The following is a 21,684-nucleotide window of genomic DNA, read 5'->3' on the forward strand; positions in this document are numbered from 1 at the left end:
GACCACTACCACAATCGTGCTAGGGCGTATCTCGACAAAAATCTACCTGGAAGATGGCCGTAGAGGTGCTGTGGAGTATCCAACACGTTCCCCAGACCTAACTCCTCTGGACTTTTACCTGTGGGGAACACTGGAGGACGTCGTTTATCGACAAAAGCTACGCACATTGGCTGAACTTAGAGAATCCATCGTACAGTCATGTGCAAATATCGAACTGAACACGTTGCAGTCAGTAGTTCGTGCTGCATTTCGGCGGCATCGTTTATGTGGATGTTAGTGGTGATCATTTCGAACACATACAGCGATATCTTTAAGTTGGACTTTCAGCTACACTTCCACAAAAATTGAGACAACTCAGTCAATTAGTTTACAAGTTATGGGCTTTTAAACAGTGGATACATTTTTAGACGCCTCTGTATATGCTCTACATCGTCGGCGAAGATTGGATTTCGGCATTTATTGAGCAGGCCCTTCCGTTTTGCGATTAGTCTATCTGCAAGTCTGCCCCACTTCAAACTTTCTATGAGATTTGTAACGCTCTCGCGATGGCTAAATGTACCAGTCACGAATCTTGCCGCTCTTCTTTGGACCTTCTAAACCTCTTGAATCTGACCCAACTGGTAAGGGTCCCATACAGACAAACAATACTCTAAGACTGGACGAACTAACGTATTGTAAGCAATTTCCTTTGTTGAAGGACTGCATTGCTTCAGGATTCTACCAACAAACAGCAATCTAGAGTTCGCATTGCCCGTTACTTGTGTAATCTGATCATTCCATTTGATATCATTTCGAATGGTCACACCCAGTTACTTGACGGATGTCACCGCTTCCAAATACTGTGCATTTATTTTGTACTCGTACATTAATGGGGATTTTCGTCTTGTTATACGCAGTGGGTTACACTTACTAATATTGAGAGAGAACTGCCAGTCATTATTTTGTGGCGGTTTAAGAGGCCTTATGCTGACCATTATTCGATATGGTGCCCATTAATATCTGCCTGACTTGTGTGGCCTGTGTTTCATCCAAGTGGCGCTTGTTGACAGCCCTAAATAGTCTTCTGAGCCACGGCCGGATTTTCAGAGGCTTGTGTCCGCGTCGACTTGATACCGTATGCAGCGCTCCGGTGTTCACCGACTGCCTTTGAGGCACGTCCGCGATCGCCTTAGTCCGCTGGTTCATACTGCCTCCTAAGAGGTTTTAATGTTCTGATTTATGGAACTTTAAATAAAGTTTTACATTTCTTGTGGAATATGCTTGTATTGCACAATTTGGTGAATTTGCGGCTAGCTGAGTCTCTCTTAAACAAAGCACTGTCTTAATTATTATGTTACATGACTGTTTCCAAACCATTTAACCATAATTACTGTTTGAGCCTAACTCGACATTGTACTTGCCTCATGTGTGGATTACCTTACTCCATTTGCTGTTTTGGTGCTTGATGGCATTTTAAGTAGATTTGATGCTGGTTTTTAGCAGTGTATTTGCCCTCCTGTGTGTTAAGCGACTCTTTGATTTTAAAAGAAAATGGTCAATTAGTTTCCCGGAATTCCTTTGAAGGTTTTCTCGCCTTTTCTTAAATTGTCTTAGTCGATCGTTGCTGTTGTACTTTGAGCAGTTTCTGTTTAGTAAGGAAAGAAGTTTTTATATTTGTTTTACTGTTTTATATTTATTCTGACACTGAGTTTTGTGGCTTGTTAAAGTAAAATCACTTGTTAAAGAGGATTATTGGTGTAAGTAACTAATTAGCTTTACCCTGTCACTCATAGGTATTTGTGGTTATAGTATCAATTTATTCATGCTGTAATATGGTGGTTAAATAAATGTAAACAATCAAACAACAAATGACGCTGCTTTTTTGGGTTCGCCCTTCCATGTTTTCCTTCTCCTACCACATTCCTCCTGTGTTTAGGGATTCCAGCAATAACCACGATTGCGTCAAGTTCCGTAATGTATGTGAGGACCGCGCAGACCAATCAACGCGCGACCGTCCACTAAAAAACTGTCGGCCTCACACAGCTTCCTTAGAGCAGGGTTGCCCAAACCATATTCCGCGGAAAGTTAAAAGTACTCCGCGAAAAAGTGTTACTAAAATGGCATTTTCTCGACATTTTGACGATACTAATTACCTTTCTAATATTCTATTATGATTTCCGTGTTATTACTTATGATTTGAAATTGAAGTATTTGCTGAATACATGTTTCTCCAATTTTTTAAAATTTTATTAACCTTCAAAGCAAACAAAATGCTTCACCAGAGTACTAGAATTCTCAAAGTGTTCGGTCAGAGAAAAAGTTCGGGAATCCCTGTTTTAGAGACCTGCGTTTACTCCACTGACGTTCGAAGCTATACAAACTGGCGGGCCTGGGACTACGACGACTGCACATTCTTCGAGTACTGAAATCAGTAGTTAACGTTTCATTTTAATACTACTGAAATCCATTAATGTACCATAAACTACAGCTGCTTCTGGCCACAATTATATTCCACCTCTTCATAAAATAATTGGCATAAAAAATGATTTTTCAAATCATATAAGCTTTTCGGAAACCACAGAATATTCAAATAAGGATAGAAGCTGAAGGAATGAATAAAATTTTGTGCTAAGGCCGGGACTTGAACCTAGGTCTCCTGCTTAGTAGGCAGATGTGTTATCCACTACACTATAACTCAGCATGCCTCCAATAAAATGTAATTCCATCTGATCTACAGCATATTAGGAAGGAAAAAAACTTATTACTTTTCCAATTTTTCACATATTACTTTTTTGTGAAAATAATATATTTTGGGTTAATGTTACACTTACCGTTGGCTAACTTGATCCCTATACTTTTCCTCCGTGATTCAATAACAATTTTCACTGCTTTAAGCAAAGAGGACTGAAATTTCATGTTAAACGAATGGTTTAGAGTGACATAATAAAACATACAAAAATAGTTTGCTTTAAAAAAATGTTAAGCAACGTAAAAAGCAAGAAATTAATGATGCATATATTTATGGAAAATGGCTCAGTAAATATTTTTCAAAGCATTGTTAACACAAGCGTTTTTGTTGAAACGTTGGGGTTCCCAAACTCACATATATTGGCATAGAAACATTGATGAAATTTTCCAAAATTGGAGATAATTCTGCGCACTTATATGTTGTCCTTCAAAGTGACTGTAAGAAGACCTTTCTTAACAAGTTATGAGGATTTTATTTTTCCAAACATTTCTTCCCACTTGTAGAATAAAATATTCTTCGCTATTGGCTGTTTGTAGGGTTTGTTTGTGGGCTCCATGCATTCTATCAGGGCAGCCTCGTCTTCTATTTGGTAACGGCTATAAAACAGTTCAATAAACTAGTTTTCGTAAAAACAATGTAGTTTTACAAATTAATATTTTCTGTGGATTTGTTCCCATATTAATATCATACTTCAAGGTCGGAAATATGATTCAGGGTTACTTAATCCCAAATCCCATGAGAAAAACAGGCTCAAGCAGTCCAATTTTGTATGTTGCGTTGACAAATTTTTAAATCAATTTGCATATATGATTTGCTGTACAAAAAACATATAACTGATTATGCATAATGTTGCAAAATGGAATTTGAAAAAAATATGTATCCTCAGAAAGTGCATAAAAGTTTGAGGCAATGAAACAATATTTCTTTCACTGTGACAAACGAACAAGAACAGAGCCTATAGTGTCGAGTATATGAAGTAACAAATCTGTCCATACTGAAGAATCTGCTGATAGCCATCGGGAAATCATAGTGCTAAGAATCTCATCAGTAACTGTTGGCTCTGGCAACAGACTGAAATTTTTTTTCGTCTTCGAGTCAACATAACCCTCAAGACTAAAGTAACCCTAGTTCATGGTACTTGTAGCAATTGCAGATCCGAGGAAATAGAATAAAATGCAGAATATGTTTCAATACAACAATGTTTCACCTGAATTATAATTTCAGGTAAGCCACAGGTAATTGGATGCCTCATTGTCTCTTGGAGGCATTTCTTTAGTGCATGATGGTTCTTTCATACACTACTGGCCATTAAAATTGCTACACCAAGAAGAAATGCAGATAATAAACGGGTATTTATTGACAAATATATTATACTAGAACTGACATGTGATCACATTTTCACGCAATTTCGGTGCATAGATCCTGAGAAATCAGTACCCAGAATAACCACCTCTGGCCGTAATAACGGCCTTGATACGCCTGGCCAATGAGTCAAACAGAGCTTGGATGGCGTGTACAGGTACAGCTACCCATGCAGCCTCAACACGACACGACAGTTCATCAAGAGTAGTGACTGGCGTATTGTGACGAGCCAGTTGCTCGGCCACCATTGACCAGAGGTTTTCAATTGGTGGGAGATCTGGAGAATGTGCTGGCCAGGGCAGCAGTCGAATATTTTCTGTATCCAGAAAGGCCCGTACAGGACCTGCAACATGCGGTCGCGCATTATCCTGTTGAAATGTAGGGTTTCGTAGGGATCGAATGAAGGGTAGAGCCACGGGTAGTTACACATCTGAAATGTAACGTCCACTGTTGAAAGTGCCGACATTGCGAACAAGAGGTGACCGAGACGTGTAACAAATGGCAACCTATACCATCACGGCGGGTGATACGCCAGTATGGTAATGACGAATACACGCTTCCAATGAGCGTTCACCGCGATGTCGCCAAACACAGATGCAACCATCATGATGCCGTAAACAGAACCTGGATTCATCCGAAAAATGACGTTTTGCCATTCGTGCACCCAGGATTGTCGTTGAGTACACCATCGCAGGCGCTGCTGTCTGTGATGCACCGTCAAGGGTAACCGCAGTCATGGTCTCCGAGCTGATAGTCCATGCTCTTGCATACGTCGTCGAACTGTCGTGCAGATGGTTGTTGTCTTGCAAACGTCCCCATCTCTCAGGGATCGAGACGTGGCTGAACAATCTATTACAGCCATGCGGATAAGATGCCTGACATTTCAACTGCTAGTGATAGGCCGTTGGGTCCAGCACGGCGTTCGGTATTACCCTCCTGAACCCACCGATTCCATATTCTGCTAACAGTCGTTAGATGTCGACCAACGCGAGCAGCAATGTCGTGATACGATAAACCGCAATCGCGATAGGCTACAACCCGACCTGTATCAAAGTCGGAAACGTGATGGTACGCATTTCTCCTCCTTACACGAGGCATCACAACAACGTTTGACCAGGCAACGCCGGTCAACTGCTGTTTGTGTAAGAGAAATCGGTTGGAAACTTTCCTCATGTCAGCACGTTGTAGGTGTCGCCACCGGCGCCAGCATTTTGTGAATGTTCTGAAAAGCTAATCATTTGCATATCATAGCATCTTCTTTCTGTCGGTTAAATTTCGCGTCTGTAGCACGTCATCTTCGTAGTGTAGCAATTTTAATGCCCAGTAGTGTAAATATGCATTTCTAATTGATTTTGTTTTGGAGTAGAAGTGAAAGTTACAAGATGAAACTGGTGTATTAACAGTATGCACGACACATTTCTTTAATGATGAAGTTGCTATGAAACTCAAATTTGGTTGGTTCAAATGGCTCTGAGCACTATGGGACTTAACATTTGTGGTCATCAGTCCCCTAGAACTCAGGACTACTTAAACCTACCTAACCTAAGGACATCACACACATCCATGCCCGAGGCAGGAGTCGAACCTGCAACCGTAGCGGTCACGCGGTTCCAGACTGAGGCGCCTAGAACCGCACGGCCACACCGGTCGGCAAACTGAAATTTCCAACTGTGTTCTCACGTCTGTTGTCGGCCGCGGAGTGTATAGTGACGAAGGGCGGGTCGGGACCACTGCACTCTATGGTGAACCAGCTGAGGTCGGCGCTGAAGGCGGCGCTGGCGCGCAGGCAGGGGTTCTTCTCTGGACTCTTGAGCCTGCAGCTGAGACAGCGGGGCTCGCCACCCTCCTCCACGGCGTACACCTGCCTTCTGGAAGGCTGACCCTCCTCTGTGGCCTGGTAGTACCTGAGGGGCACACGACGGCAATTAGGACCCCAGCAACACGTGTCCTCGACGCACCCTACACGTGCTCAACCGGATTTAAATAAAGAAATTGTAAGACTAATAAAAAACGGGAGAAAAATCCAAGTTGGACGTAGCCTTGGGATAAGCACTGGAGAAATAACCAAAAATGCTTCTGAATGGAGATCACTTGGAAGAAAACGGAAGAAAGACCACGAGCGCAGCCCGTAGACGACTTGGGAGAAATTGGGTGCGACAGAGCTGGATGGGGTAGGATGGAGGAAAATTGATGAAGTGACTAAGACCCACAACGGTTTGTTATACGTGGTGGACTGCCCCATAACTGTCAGTGTTATGTTATGCAATCTTGATTTTGTAAATGTCATACAGATGATACCATCCCCCACAACCCTGTACCTATCAGTGATCAGCTGGCTTTCATGTCTCCATGTCTCACTGATACAGAAAATCGTAGAGGGGATAGGCAAAATAATGTGAACATTGGTAGTAGCCTATCCCCTACGTTATTCAATCTGTATATTGAGCAAGCAGTAAAGGAAAAAAAAAGGAAAATTTGGAGTAGGAATTAAAATCCATGGACAAGAAATAAAAACTATGAGGTTCGCCGATGACATTGTAATTCTGTCAGAGACAGCAAAGGACCTGGAAGAGCACCTGAACGGAATGGACAGTGTCTTGATAGGAGGATATAAGATGAACATCAACAGAAGCAAAACAAGGATAATGGAATGTAGTCGAATTAAATCAGGTGATACTGCGGGAATTAGATTAGGAAATGAGACACTTAAAGTAGAAAATGAGTTTTGCTATTTGGGGAGCAAAATAACTGATGATGGTCGAAGTAGAGAGGATATAAAATATAGACTGGCAATGGCAAGGAAAGCGTTTCTGAAGAAGAGAAATTTGTTAACATCGAGTATAGATTTAAATGTCAGGTAGTCGTTTCTGAAAGTATTTGAATGGAGTATGGCCATTTATGGAAGTGAAACATGGACGATAAATAGTTTAGAAATGTGGGGCTACAGAAGAATGCTGAAGATTAGATGGGTAGATCACATAACTAATGAGGAGGTATTGAATAGAATTGGAGAGAAGAGAAATTTGTGGTGCATCTTGAGGGTAAAAATCGTAGAGGGAGACCAAGAGATGAATACACTAAACAGATTCAGAAGGATGTAGGTTGCAGTAGGTTGTGGGAGATGAAGAAGCTTGCACAGGATAGAGTAGCATGGAGAGCTGCATCAAACCAGTCTCAGGACTGAAGACCACAACAACAACAGTGGTAGTAATGGGATGGTTGTGTTTGACGGTCAACAACGCAGGTAAGGCACGTGTCGCGCTGGACAGTGCATGCTCAGTACGGACTAGGCATCAGTTCAGGTTGTTTACGAGGAGCGAACACTTCATATTTGCATATAGAGGCCAAGGTCGATGTGCAATGAAATACCTAACAGAGTTCCAAAGAGAGGGCAGATTGAGGGGACCCGATTAGCTGGAGTATCAGTAACCAAGACAGTCAACTTATGAATGTTTCGAGAGCAACTGTTTCAACAGTCATGATAACATACACAAAACATGGAAAGACATAATCGTCTAAAAGTAATAGTGGGCGCAAATCAAAACTAAATGACAGAAATCGTCGTACACTGACACAAACTGTGCCAAAACAACACAAAACTACGGCGGATAAAGTGACTGCAGAGCTCAATAGTCATCTTCGAGACCCCTTACCTACTTGTATTCTCCGTCGACAACTTCATAAAGCGAACATTGTTGGATGAATTGCTATATCAAAATCATTAATGGCAACAACGAACGCAGAGAAGCGTAGAACATGATGTCAGCAGCATAAATCCTGCACGGCTGATCAGTGGAGAGACGCCATACGGTTCGACGAGTCAACGTTTTCGTTATTTCCAACATTGGGACGGGTTTACGTCTGAAGAACCCCAAAAGAAGCCTACAGTCCTCATAGCTTGCTTCCAACGGCTAAGCTTCGAGGTGGAAGTGTGATGGTGTCGGTACCCATGTCAGGGTATTCTGGTGGTCCCATCATTACTCTAAAAGGCCGTGTCACAGCCTACGTTTACGTGAACATTTTAGGTGATCGCGCTAGGATGCCGCCGCTGCACGGCGAGTGGAGTCTGGCCTACAGCCACACTGAAAAGGCCAACGCCCTCGCCGACTCCTTCGAGAAGCAGTTTCAAGCGGCAGAACCCCAGGATGAAGAAAATGGAGAGGTAGTCCGTCGTCAACTGGCTGTCTTACTCAATGCTGAGGGTGACCCAGAGGACGAACCCACACTTTTCGCCCCCGAGGACGTGGCAAAAGTAATTAGGTCCCTCCCCACAAAAAAGGCGCCAGGACACGACAGTGTCACCAATAGCTAGTTAAAAACCTCCCACCCTCGGCGATCACACACCTCGCGAACGTCTTCAACGAGATTACTCGTTGCCGCGAGTTCCCAACTTGCTGGAAACACGCGGGAGTGGTCGCGATACACAAACCAGGGAATGACCCTGCACTACAGGCCGATTAGCCTCTTGCCAACTCTCAGCAAGATCTATGAGCGCCTCCTGCTAAAACCCATTCAGGAACATATTAGCAGAGAGCAACTTCTGCCGGATTTCCAATTCGGATTCCGGCAGAACCACTTTGCCTCACAACAGATCATGAGAGTGGTTGAAGCAGCCACAGAGGGCTTCAACCATAGAGGCTACTGCGGGATAGTGTTACTAGAATTAGCCAAAGCCTTCGACTCTGTATGGCATACAGAGCTACTATACAAGTTATACACGCAAGGGTTCCCCGCCAAAGCCTTCGACTCTGTATGGCATAGAGAGCTACTATACAAGTTATACACGCAAGGGTTCCCCGCGAGCATCGTTAAGCAGATCACAAGCTATCTCACGAATAGGACTTTCTCTGTCAAAGTAGAAACCGCCACCTCCACCAAAAGGTGTATTCGTGCTGGGGTTCCACAGGGATCGGTCCTGGGGCCAGTTTCTACACTGCGGACACACCAACGGCCCCCCTGGTGCGCACAGCGCAGTACGCAGACAACACAGCCTTCTACACACGAAATGCGAACGAGGGCCTGGTCATCCGTAGGCTACAAAGGGTTTTATATGACACAGAAACTTGGGCCCGTCGCTGGCGCGTCACCATCAATTCTGAAAAGACGTAGGCTATGTTGATCACCCGAAGGCTCGTCGGATGGCGCGGACCTCCTCAACGCCCCCCCCCCCCCCCCCCCTCCACCTTCACCTAAACGGAACCCAACTCCCCTGGCGCAGAACCGCCAAGTACCTTGGCGTAACCTTGGACTCTCGTCTTACGTGGAAACGTCACATTGACGAGGTCCACAGGAAGGTCTGTGACAGAATGTCCATCCTGTACCCAATGCTCAACCCTTCCCTGCCCTGATACGGCCAGTAATGGAGTATGCATGCCCTGTCTGGGAATACGCGGCGAAGCAGCACCTGGACAAACTCCAGAGGCTGCAGAACCGCGCCCTCAGGAGGTTACTGCACCTACTCCTCATATTCCCTATTGACGATCTGCACGCCACTGCTGAAATCCCACTCCTAAAAGTGCGCTTCCAAGATCTGGCAAGGACCTTCTACGAAAGCTTTTCCAGACCAGGAAACGTCCCCATCCAGTCCATAGGTCGGTATGACATGTCCCGTGACAAGCACAAACGCCCAATGACGATCTTCGACGACTAAGTCGAAGAGAAAAATCCTTATATCCATTTCCTGATCCCCTTCCCTCCCCCATAATATCAATCATCTCGCCAACCCCAGGCAAGTATCAGACACATGCAGAACACTCATCACATCACACAGACAACCAAAAACCACAGAAATAAACACACACACACGTACAAAGCGCAGTAAAAGCCGCAAGGCTACAAACTCCCCCAAACACATCCCCAAAGAGGGGAAAGTATCAGATGAGAGTGAGAGTGATATCCCGACAGACCGATGCTGGACTCGCTGCAGTTAACTTCCTCGCTGTCCCTGTTGTACGTCGCAGACATGGCTGGACATGGCAAGGGAGGCGAAGCCAAGGGGAAGACAAGATCTCGCCTTCTCGCCGTCCTACTGGAGCACCTGGTCGATGAAGTGAGAAGTGGAAAGAAGAGCGAGAAGAAGATGAAGACGCAACAGTGCTACAAATGCCGATAGCTTCGCCATGTGGCAAAGTCCTGCAACAATACGGTCGCATGCATGAAGTGTGCGAAGGCACATGATACACGCGACTGTAATAAGCCGCGAGATGCTGCTTGAAGTGCGTCAAATGCTGCGGCGCACACGGTGCGAACTATCGTCGTTGCAGCTACGTAAAGAATTGGAGCAAGCTGAAACGGAATAAGAAGACTGAGGCCGCTAAACCTGGAGAAGTGGCCCAACAAGACACGGCGGCCGGCCCGCCCCCATATCCAAGAAGGTGAAGCGGGCCGCGCCGCCGCGAAGGAGACGACTACGGTAGTTTCCGCGAATCGCTACAGAAAGCCACGGGCGAAGGCGTTGCCGCCCTAAAGGCGGAATTGGAAGAGGAGCGCCGTCGGGTGTGGCAACTGACGGAGGCCTTGACCCTTGCTGTTCGCAGAGAAGAGGCGCCGACCACCATTAGGAAGGGGGTAGATGCAGAAACTCATACGACCGCCTCCCTGGCCGACGCGGAAACGCAGGTTGCTGCAGGGGTTGTCGAGGAAATGGAGGAAGTGGTACAGCAGCGGGAAGAAGAGGACGACGAAGAGGCAGCACAAGTCGCTACTGTCACTGCTATGGTCCGAGAGGAGGCTGCCAAACATGGCAAACATGACCACCTGCCGCTGCCGGACAACCCGCAAGCGGCTAAGCTGGTGATGGACATTCTAGCGGAGTCGCTGCGAGATGATACATACCCGTACCTCTACCATCCATACCCTTTTAACCCTCCCGATGTTCCCAAACCCCCTCTTCCCCACCAACCACATGACTTTTGTTGGGCAGCTGCAAACCTGCACAACGTCGTATCTAAAAAAGACCTAGCTCTGGGATTGGCAATGCATCAAAGATGCGGTGCCAAGAGTCAGGACCAAGAAGAAACATCGCTAGATCTACTAGCACATACAAGTTATTTTATCCTGCCTTGCTCAGGCAAGTCCAGTTTTTCCTTTGTCCCAGTTATAACTTTCAACCTACTATTTTGGAGTCAATGTCATAGGACAAAGACCCCTATTTTTTAGGCAACCTCTGGGAGGCTGTCATTCATAGTGAGCAAGGAGAGAGTGATATCCCGACACTTCGCCTGAAGCTGATGGAGACGCATTCCATCGAGAAAGTTGCGACGGCGCTTCTCGGCTGACAACCCGTGAAGACTTCGTATATAACACTCGAGTAGATGACGTGGAGAGAAATTTTAAGGAAAAGCTAGCAGCCTCAGACACAATAAATATAAGCGGTCTGGAGGAACAGGTAGAGGAGTTGATCGACCGAAAAGTTGCCAAGAGGATAAACCCAGACAACGTTCCGTCACGTTTAGCTGCAATACTTGATGATACTAAGAAAGGCATGGACGATTTGTGGAAAGAGTTTAAACTTATCCACAATAAGGTATAGAAAGAGGTGGCTTCACAAAATGTAGTGTTGACTAGTGAGGTAGTGACATTTACAATGGGGAGCAAATTCTGGACTCTCCAGACAATTTCCCAAATTTAAACCAGATGAAGATGTACACCCAACTCATTTCTTGAAACGATTTAATCAAGCCTTACCGAAAAATAGGGAAGACGCAAAAAAATAGAATTTTCTGTAGGTTACCTTCTAGGAGAGGGTTCAGAATGGGGTACAGTAAATGCAGAGAAGCTTTCGTCTTGGGCATACTTTCAGAAAAAGTTTAAGGAGAAATATTGGTCAACAAGTGCCCAAGAGAAGTTAATATCTGATTTATGGGACCCAAAGTATTACAACCATACATGAGGTACGATGAGAAGATATTTTGACCGGCAATTAACAAGAGCAAAATATTTAGATAAACCAATGGAGGAAGAGGTATTGGTAAGGATTTTGATAAGGCGATTACCCACTTACGCTAGGAAAGACATACTATGTAGCGGGTGGAAAACGGTAGAATAGAAGAGTTATCTTTTGTAGACGCACTTGATGCAATAAATAAGGACCGAAATGAGAATGTGCATCAAAATAAGAATAAAAACTACGGAAGGAATAATAATAACATTAATAATAGTATATTTCAAAAGACGTGAGACGAATTTGGCTAGAGTACACCGAGGTAATCAGAGTAGGGGTATTGAAAATCATCAAAAAAGACATCCACCTTCGAATATAGGCCCAGTAAATACACAGGAGTTTGTACCTGGTAATAATAGAGTACAAAATAGAAACGTCATACCTGGGTTTGGTAACCAGCCGGTGATTACAAATAATGAGGAAAACGTCGGGCGATCTGGATCCAGAGCCGCGGCCCAGGTCGTGGAAATACATTAGAAGGCCTACCTTATAATAGGTATGCTTGCTTTACACATAAAGTACCAACTAAAGAACGGTTACTAGAAGAACCCGGGGTAGCTACAGCTAATCCACAACCGATTACAGTTGGAAAGATAGAATATTTCGAAGCCGACGTATTTATTGATTCTGGTAGTCAAGCTTCACTTATTTCTAGTAGATTGTTTAATACATTAAGAACTAAACATAACTTACGACTATTACCAGTGACCGGAGTAGATATAACTGGAACTAAAAATAAGGTTGTAAAATACGAAATCCGAGTAAATCGTAACATTGGTTATATTACGTTACAGCAAACACTTCTGGTAGTAGAAAATATTAATAGAGAAGTGTTATTTGGCTTAGATTGGCTGTCAGAGTTTAACGTCATATTGAATTTTGAAGAGAGCTGTCTTTATTTTGGATTCAGTGATGATAAATATTGTGTTAAGTTTCTAGCAGACAGTTATATTGATAAACAAACGACTGAACACCAGAGTTTACGATTAAACGCGACAGCGCGCAATTGTCACCAGAGATGGAAGACGTAAGCCATGCACAAGAATCTAAGACCTAAGAACACCTCTGCAGACAACTTCTCCAAATCTGGAATATATCAGTTAACCTGCAGTTCATGCCAATCGATCTGCATAGGCCAAACATGCAGAAATTTCAAAACGAGGTACGGTACTCCGAACGCCTCACAGCCCCAAGAAGTGATAGTACACACTCCACTTTGCAGACCATCTAATACAAGAAAACCACCACCCAAAAAACATGGAGACTGATCTGAAGATCCTCAGAGAAAGCAGCTGTCTCTTCCAAAAACTCACAATAGAGTAGAACTACCACATACAAAAAGCAATAATACAGGGAAAGAGAGTCCTGAATGAAAATACAACACTGTGCAACAAAACACTGTTTGGAACACTCAATGAACTATACAAAAATGAGTCCCCATAAAAAATACAAAAAAATCTTCTGTTTTCTTGGTTCTCAACCCACCTCTCTCTGTCTCTCTCTCTCTCTCTCTCTATCACACACACACACATTCAAATTCAGCGTCATAACGAACACAAGACCAATGATGAGCAAGTGAGCAATGACAATAACATGACAGCTCTCAAACAGTGTGTATCAGAAGTGTCTGTGCAGATCACATTTCGCCACATTCTGTGTATGTGCATGTGAGGTGAAGTAGTGAGCGGAAATTTGTGATATCAATGCAAAACAGCAACTGATTGAGACACTAACCAGGGACACGAAACAGGACGGAAAATGTAAGTACAGAAACGTACATAACCTCTGCCCTGGAAACAGCTCTACACAAATACGTAATAATTTTCTTCATGGATAGTTTGCAGATGACATGCTGTCAAAAAATCGACGAAAACGAGCACTTAAATCGATGTATAGTAATACAGTTCAGTCAGCGATGTAATTTCAAGGTGAGTGTCCAAACAAAACTAAGTAAATTGCAAATTTTGTATTTCTTAAGCCTACAGCAGTTAAATTATTACAAATGTAATATTGTAGTTTTCATTAATAAAATTTGGCCCACAAAAGATGACACATTGGTGTCGAAACATGTCTGGTAAAATATAAAAAATAAACTAATTGTGTTTGCATAAGGCTGATTTCCAAAACCACCCAGTTTTTTGGGTCCAAAGAGCTTACAACTTTCATGTTTGGGTCCCAAATACACCGTAATCCGTAAACACTAACAATGGCAATAAATGAACAACGTGTGTTTTTTTATTGTCACAGTAAAAATCTTTACGTATTTTGTTAAATAATTCATATTATTTAGAAGTGGAAATAAAGTCGCGTGGCACTTAATTTGCAAGTCCATTATGGCTTTCACTAAGTGGGTACCAATATCGAAGCACAGTCGTGTTTTCGCGCCCAATTGGCTACACAAAACGAATTGTTTGGCTTCTGCTTATGCTGACGAAGCTTTGTAGGTACTTCAGATACTGAACAAGGCATGTAGGGTTCTATGAATATTGAAGAGACATCCTACCTGTATGTATCAACGCAAAGGACAAAGGTCAATTTGCATTCAAATATTACTTTGCTCTCTTAAAGTATTATAGTGGCCAAGAAAGACATCAAAAACAACACCCGCCACAGTAGTACAAGTTCATATGCCTAACAGATTCACACATGATGGAGAGATTGAACGAATGTATCATGAAATTAAATAAATTATTCAGATAGTTGAGGGAGACGAAAATTTATGTGTAGAACGGGACACGAGTTGAATAATAGAAGAAGGATAAGACGGAAAAAGTAGTAGGAGAGCATGGACTGTGGCAAAGGACTTTAAGAGAAAGCTTCCTGGCATAATTATGCGCAGAGCACAATTTCATCAGTACCAATACTTGGTTTAGCAATCATGAAAAATTGTTGTATACGTGGAAGACACATGGAGTCACCGAAAATAGATTACATAATCAAAGGAAGAGATTTTCTAATCAGATTTAAAATTGCAGAACACTTTCAGGGATACATATGGACTCTGGTCATAATTTACTAATTACAAACTGTAGATTTAAGCTGAATAAACTACAGAAATGTAGGAAATTAAGGAAATGCAACCCTGATAAATTGAAAGAGCCAGGGGTTGTGTTGAGGGTTTCAAAGAGAGCATTAGGCAGTGATTTACTGCAACATGGGAAAGGAAGACAGTAGAAGACGAATGGGTGGCTTTGAGACATGAAATGGTGAGGACAGCAAAGTATCATATAGACAAAAAGATGAGGACAGCAGTAGGAATCCTTGGGTAACACACGAGATATTAAATTGAACTGGCAAAAGGAGCAAATGTAAAAACGCAGCAACTTAAGGAAGAAGAAGGGAATACAAACTTGAGATTGATAAAGAAATGACAGAAATGGCTAAATATGAATGGCTAGAGGACAAATGCAAAGCTGTAGAGTCATGTATGAATAGGGGAAAAAACTAATTCCGCCCTTAGGAAAATTAAAGAGACCTTTGAGGGAAAAATACCTGTCTGAACATTAATAAGTGAATTGGTAAGTACTGAGCAAAGTAGGCCAGGCTGGAAGGTGGAAAGAGTATAGAGAAGGGCAATATAAGACAGGCCAAGTTGAAGACGTAAGTATAGAAAGAGAAGAGGTAGAGGATGAAGATGGGATGGCTGAGATTCGTAATGCATTAATAAGAGAATAATTTGACACACTACTAAAAGACATAAGTCCCCATCATTACACCGCATTCGAGCACCATTATTGAGATTCATGGGAGAGCGATATACGAGAAAACTATTCTATCTGGTATGCAAGATATTTGAGATTCCTGAAATATCATCAGACCTGAAGAAGGAAAAAACAGTTATAATTCCAAACGAAGGAGGTGCTCACACGTGTGAATATTATCGAACCATTGTCATGCTGACACGATTTACTTGCAGAAGAATGGGAGGAGGTGCTAGAAGCCCAAACGAAAATTTTGTGTCTCGGGGTAACGTAGGAACACTAGAGGCAATACCGATCCTCTACTTACCTTAGAAGACAGGTCGAAGAAAGGCAAATGCACGAATATGATATTTGTAGAGTGAGAGAAAGCTTTCTAACATGCCGATTGAAATACAGTATTTGACATTCTTAAGGAAGCGCGGATGAGCTACAGCAAGCGAAAAGTCATGTACAACTTGTATAGAAACCAGACTGCAATTACAGGAGTCGAAGAGCCTCACGGGGAATCAGTAGTTGTAAAGGAGCAAGACAGGTCTTTTAGCCTCTCCAGGGTATTGTTCATTGTAAACTGTATGGGAAAGATGAAGAAACTTGGAATGGAAATTAAAGTTTCGCCTGGTCCCCTGACACAATATGGGTATCGTCTAAACCTGTTACTGCTGTCAAGATAATTACTTGCGCTCAGCGGTGTACTTACACTGTACCATTCCCATCCCACGCGTACAAGTCGGTCACTGTCAGTTCTCCAGAAGTGATGGCCTTTATGGAGTTCCCAGTCACTTTGACGACGTGAGGGAAGCTGCCCGCATCTCCCTGCGGCTGCCATGCTACGGTCAGAAAAGACGAAGGGCTTCCGTATCTGAAGAGCACCGTCTGCTGGTCCAACCAACCGCCTTTCTGCTCCAATTTCAGGCCCTGGAACATGACAATACATCATCATAATCATAATATAGAACTAACTAAGACCAGAATCAGTGTCCGCGTGGAGGAGGAGGCTATAGCTAAAAGCTGGGACTGGTTATACACATCTGAGATGGATACATTCCAAGTAACATTACCAAATAGAAACCGATTAAACAAATTCGTTAAACCTGGTCAAAAGCGTCAGTCCCCGTGCTATGTATAGGAATTCACATCGCTTAGTGTCCAAGTAATGATGCCTTAGGGCATAAGGGCATAGGAATAACAGTATATGTCTACTGAAACGGTGATCTTTTTCACTGACATGTATGCATTGATCTGTACATACAATCATTCGTTCATTTTCCAGACATTTGTCTAGGAATATTTAAGTGATTAACATTGTATATGTGAAATTCTGGTACATTAATAACCTGTATAACCGCGAGAATGCACTGTGTTATACAGGTGGCGGATGTCAGTTTGTGGGATAGAGTTCCATGCCTGTTGCAGTTTGTTGGTCAATATAGGAACGGTTAACGCTGCTTGTACAGTACGCTGGAGTTTTCGTCCGATGAAGTCCCATAGCTGTTCGATTGGAGACAGGTCTGGTGATCTAACAAGCCAAGGCAACATGTCCACACTCTGTAGAGCATGTTGGATTACAACAGCGGTATGTGGCCGAGCGTTATCCTGTTGGATAACATACCCAGAAATGCTATTCCTGAATGGCAGCACAACAGGTTGAATCACCAGGCTGACGTACAGATATGCATTCAGTGTGCGTGGGATGACCACGAGAGTGGTCCTGCTGTCATACGAAATCGCACCTGAGACCATAACTCTAACTGTAGGTCCACTGTGTCTAGCACGCGGACAGGTTGGTTGAAATCCCTCAACTAGCCTCCCTCCACCCAACAAAAGGCCGTTACGGACACCGAAGCAGAACCAGCTTTGGTCAGAAAACACAACATATCTCCACCCTGCCCTCCAATGAGCTCACGGTTGGCACTACCGAAGTAGCAAATGACGGTGGTTTGCGGTCAGTGCAGCACGCTACAGGGCGTCTGGCTCGGAGCTATCCTTCAAGTAACAGATTTGTAACCGTTCGTTGTGTCACTGTGGTGGCAACTGCTGTTCAAATTCTGCTGCAGATGCAGTTCGATGCTCCAGCGCCATACGCCGAACACGAAGGTTTCGCTATCGGTGGTGCCACATAGTCATCCGGAGCCTGGTCTTTATGCGATCGTACACTCTCGTGAACAGTGCTGGCAGCATCCATGTACTAGAACAGGGGTTCCCAACAAAATTTTCTCGGGGACCCCCTCATCAAGCATGATTGTTACCTTGTCATATCACAGTATCAAGTACCTAAAAAAGCCAAATTAAGAGTCTTTTTATACGTTTTCAATTTTTGGTACCTAGAAAAAACATTGACATATTCATTATTGAAAAAAATATTGAGCTTAAAACTTTTTCAATTTAGCCATCATTGTTATTGTTCAGCAGCCAAAACAAAAAATCTGTTATCATACGAAATATATTTAATATATTTTTTATTCTAATAGCATCTTGCGGACCCCTCTGTCATAGCTCGCGGACCCCTTGGAGGTCCGCGGACCACCTGTTGGGAACCACTGCTCTAGACCATCCAGTTTCTCGTAGCCCTATTACACGACCTCGTTCAAACTCAGTGAGATGTTGATCATGGCGTCTTTGTCGCTTCAAGAGTATTCTTGACTAACATCAACTCATCACACCCAATCTCAAAGGTAACTAATGCTCATGACCTCTACAGCGTGTATTTAAAGCAAACCTGATTTTCATCTTCATAGTGGCGCTATTTGTGCCGCTCTGATGCATCTAGAGCGAAAATTGGATAGACGTCCCATTTCAGATCTTGGGACAGGCCTACCAACTTTCGTTTCTGTCCCACAACCCCTCACTGTCGTTGCGATTTTTTTCCGACAGTGTATGTCCTGTGACATACTGTACAATTTTATTCCGATGTTTACAGTTGTAAATAATGTGTAGGTTGTAATTACAACGTTGTGGCTGGCTCTTCCAACTGCCTACCACAGCTACACTACTGGTCATTAAAATTGCTATACCAAGAAGAAATGCAGATGATAAACGGGTATTCATTGAACAAATATATTATACTAGAACTGACATGTGATTACATTTTCATGCAATTTGGTTGCATAGATCCTGAGAAATCAGTACTCGGAATAAACACCTGTCCGTAATTACGGCCTTGATACGCCTGGGCATTGAGTCAAACAGAGCTTGGACGGCGTGTGCAGGTACAGCTACACATGCAGCTTCAACACGATACCATAGTTCGTCAGGAGCAGTGACTGGCGTATTGTGACGAGCCAGTTGCTCGGCCACCATTGACCAGACGTTTTCAATTGGTGAAAGATCTGGAGAACGTGCTGGCCAGGGCAGCAATCGAACATTTTCTGTATCCAGAAAGGCCCGTACAGGACCTGCAACACGCGGTCGCGCATTAACCTGCTGAAATGTAGGGTTTCGCAGGGATCCAATGAAGGGTAGAGCCACGGGTCGTAACACACCTGAAATGTAACGTCCACTGTTCAAAGTGCCGTCAATGCGAACAAGAGGTGACCGAGACGTGTAACCAATGGCAACCCATACCATCACGCCGGGTGATACGCCACTATAGTGATGACGAATACACGCTTCCAATGTGCGTTCACCGCGATGTCGCCAAACACGGATGCGACCATCATGATGCTGTAAACAGAACCTGGATTCGTCCGAAAAAAATGACGTTTTACCATTCGTGCACCCAGGTTCGTCGTTGAGTACACCATTGCAGGCGCTCCTGTCTGTGATGCAGCGTCACGGATAACCTCAGCCATGGTCTCCAAGCTGATAGTCCATGCTGCTGCAAACGTCGTCGATCTGTTCGTGCAGATGGTTGTTGTCTTTCAAACGTTCCCATCTGTTGATTCAGGGATCGAGACGTGGCTGCACGATCCGTTACAGCCATGCGGATAAGATGCCTGTCATCTCGACTGCTAGTGATACGAGGTCTTTGGGATCCAGTACAGTGTTCCGTATTACCCTCCTGAACCCATCGATTCCATATTCTGCTAACAATCACTGGATCTCGACCAACGCGAGCAGCAATGTCGCGATACGATAAACCGCAGTCGCCATAAGCTACAATCCGACCTTTATCAAAGTCGTAAACGTGATGGTACGCATTTCTCCTCCATACACGAGGCATCACCACAACGTTTCACCACGCAACGCCGGTCAACTGCTGTTTGTGTATGAGAAATCGGTTGAAAACTTTCCTCATGTCAGCACGTTGTAGGTGTCGCCACCGGCGCTAACTTTGTGTGAATGCTCTGAAAAGCTAATCATTTGCATATCTCATCATCTTCTTCCAGTCAGTTACATTTCGCGTCTGTAGCACGTCATCCTAGTGGTGTAGCAATTTTAATGGCCAGTAGTGTATTACAATCAATTTTAAGGGCGCCGTAATTGTTAACATGTCCGCCGCTCGTGGGCTCGCGGTAGCGTTCTCGTTTCCCGAGCACGGGGTCTCAGGTTCGATTCCCGGCGGGGTCAGGGATTTTTCCTGCCCCGAGATGACTGGGTGTTGTTGTGTCGTCTTCATCATCATCATTCATCCCCATTACGGTCGGAGGAAGGCAATGGCAAACCACCTCCACTACGACCTTGCCTAGTAAGGCGGCGCGGGTCGCCCCTACGCTCTGTAAAGAAGTATGGGACTCATCATCATCATCATCAATTGTTAACAGGCCACGGGTATTTTAAATGGATTACCCATCCAGTATTCGACCGTGTAAGGCATTCCTACCTGCAGGTGGACCCGGATTTGTTGGATACTTGTGAAGCTTATTGGGGACATCACTCCTCTAATAAGAATGAACTAAGGAGAAACAAAAATATATGCTAAAATTAGAATTAATCAAAACACAATATTTAGCCCAGGGGCAGACTTCACTGTTGTCGCATAACGATAGATGACAGAGATCACATGTATTGGAATCACAGTGACATTCCTGTGTTTTGTTCGCGGTGGTAAACAGCTGAACAACTACCAACTGCAAGGCGGTAAATGCCTACAGAAAGACGTGTATGCAACGACAGCTGCTGGTCCGTATTGAATCTCAAACTAAACGGGAAGGACATGGCGGCGGCCAGTCTGTGGAACAGCTGCCAACCACGTGGTGAGGCAGCGGGCAAAGCCTACCTGCTGGGGCATAGGAGATGACCATGTCTTTTTGCCGACAGATGTTTACTACTGTGGATCAGTTCCAACCACCAGAAAGGCAGTTCTCACCGCACGCCTACGCTTCAACGACGGAGAAGAGTGACCATCCTTTTAGGTTTCAACGGCTGCCGTCGTTTAGAGTAAATTACTAACTACTCTCAAAATGATAGCAGTTGAAATATGTTTAGAAATTTTGGTTCCTCTATATGTTAGAAATCATTATCACAAACTCTCATTTCTCTCAGAAATTTTGTTAATGTTTTAAATCGTGACTGAATTTTCAAGGAACTCGAAATAGAATTTGTAGGGAAATCTGGGATCATCGATCAGTTGTTCATTTCGAAAGTGTGGTGAATCTGTCATCCGATTAATTGCTTATTAATTCGTATCTCTCTCGCCACATGGTGGCCGGGACGCTTCGGGTTGTGTTCTACGATATAAAATGTTTAGTATTTTTTCCGATTCATAGATGAGATAACTAGACAAAGTTACGTTATATAATATTTGTTTCTTTTAGGCACTTTTCTTTCATTTGTATGTATCTCTTTATACCAATTCTTATCTGTAACACTGATTTTCATCCATTACAACAACATTTTTGTTCAGTCTCCTTTTCAATTCTATATGTAAGCAACCGATATTATTTCATAATGGCGTAATCTCCTTAGGCCACTACAGCAAAGGAGGTAGAGTTACATTTTGAGCATCTATTAACTTTTAGTTTTGTGTACTACAGTCCTGCTACAGCCTAAACCTCAATTATGATAAGTATATA

The 21,684-nt window shown here is 43.6% G+C and overlaps 1 protein-coding gene across 1 annotated transcript in view; it reads right to left on the reverse strand.

The window, feature by feature from the left end:
- The window catches only part of LOC126485130 (venom dipeptidyl peptidase 4-like), a 293,595-nt gene that overhangs the window by 85,558 nt on the left and 186,353 nt on the right, over window positions 1-21,684 (reverse strand). The window contains exons 10-11 of the mRNA XM_050108774.1: window positions 16,431-16,648; window positions 5,771-5,994 (exon numbers count right to left, since the gene is read on the reverse strand). Of these exons, the coding sequence (XP_049964731.1) occupies window positions 5,771-5,994; window positions 16,431-16,648 (442 nt within the window). The remainder of the gene's footprint in view (window positions 1-5,770; window positions 5,995-16,430; window positions 16,649-21,684) is intronic.

This window comes from Schistocerca serialis, chromosome 6 (assembly GCF_023864345.2).
Source record: "Schistocerca serialis cubense isolate TAMUIC-IGC-003099 chromosome 6, iqSchSeri2.2, whole genome shotgun sequence".
In the NCBI taxonomy this organism is placed as follows: Eukaryota; Metazoa; Arthropoda; class Insecta; order Orthoptera; family Acrididae; genus Schistocerca; species Schistocerca serialis.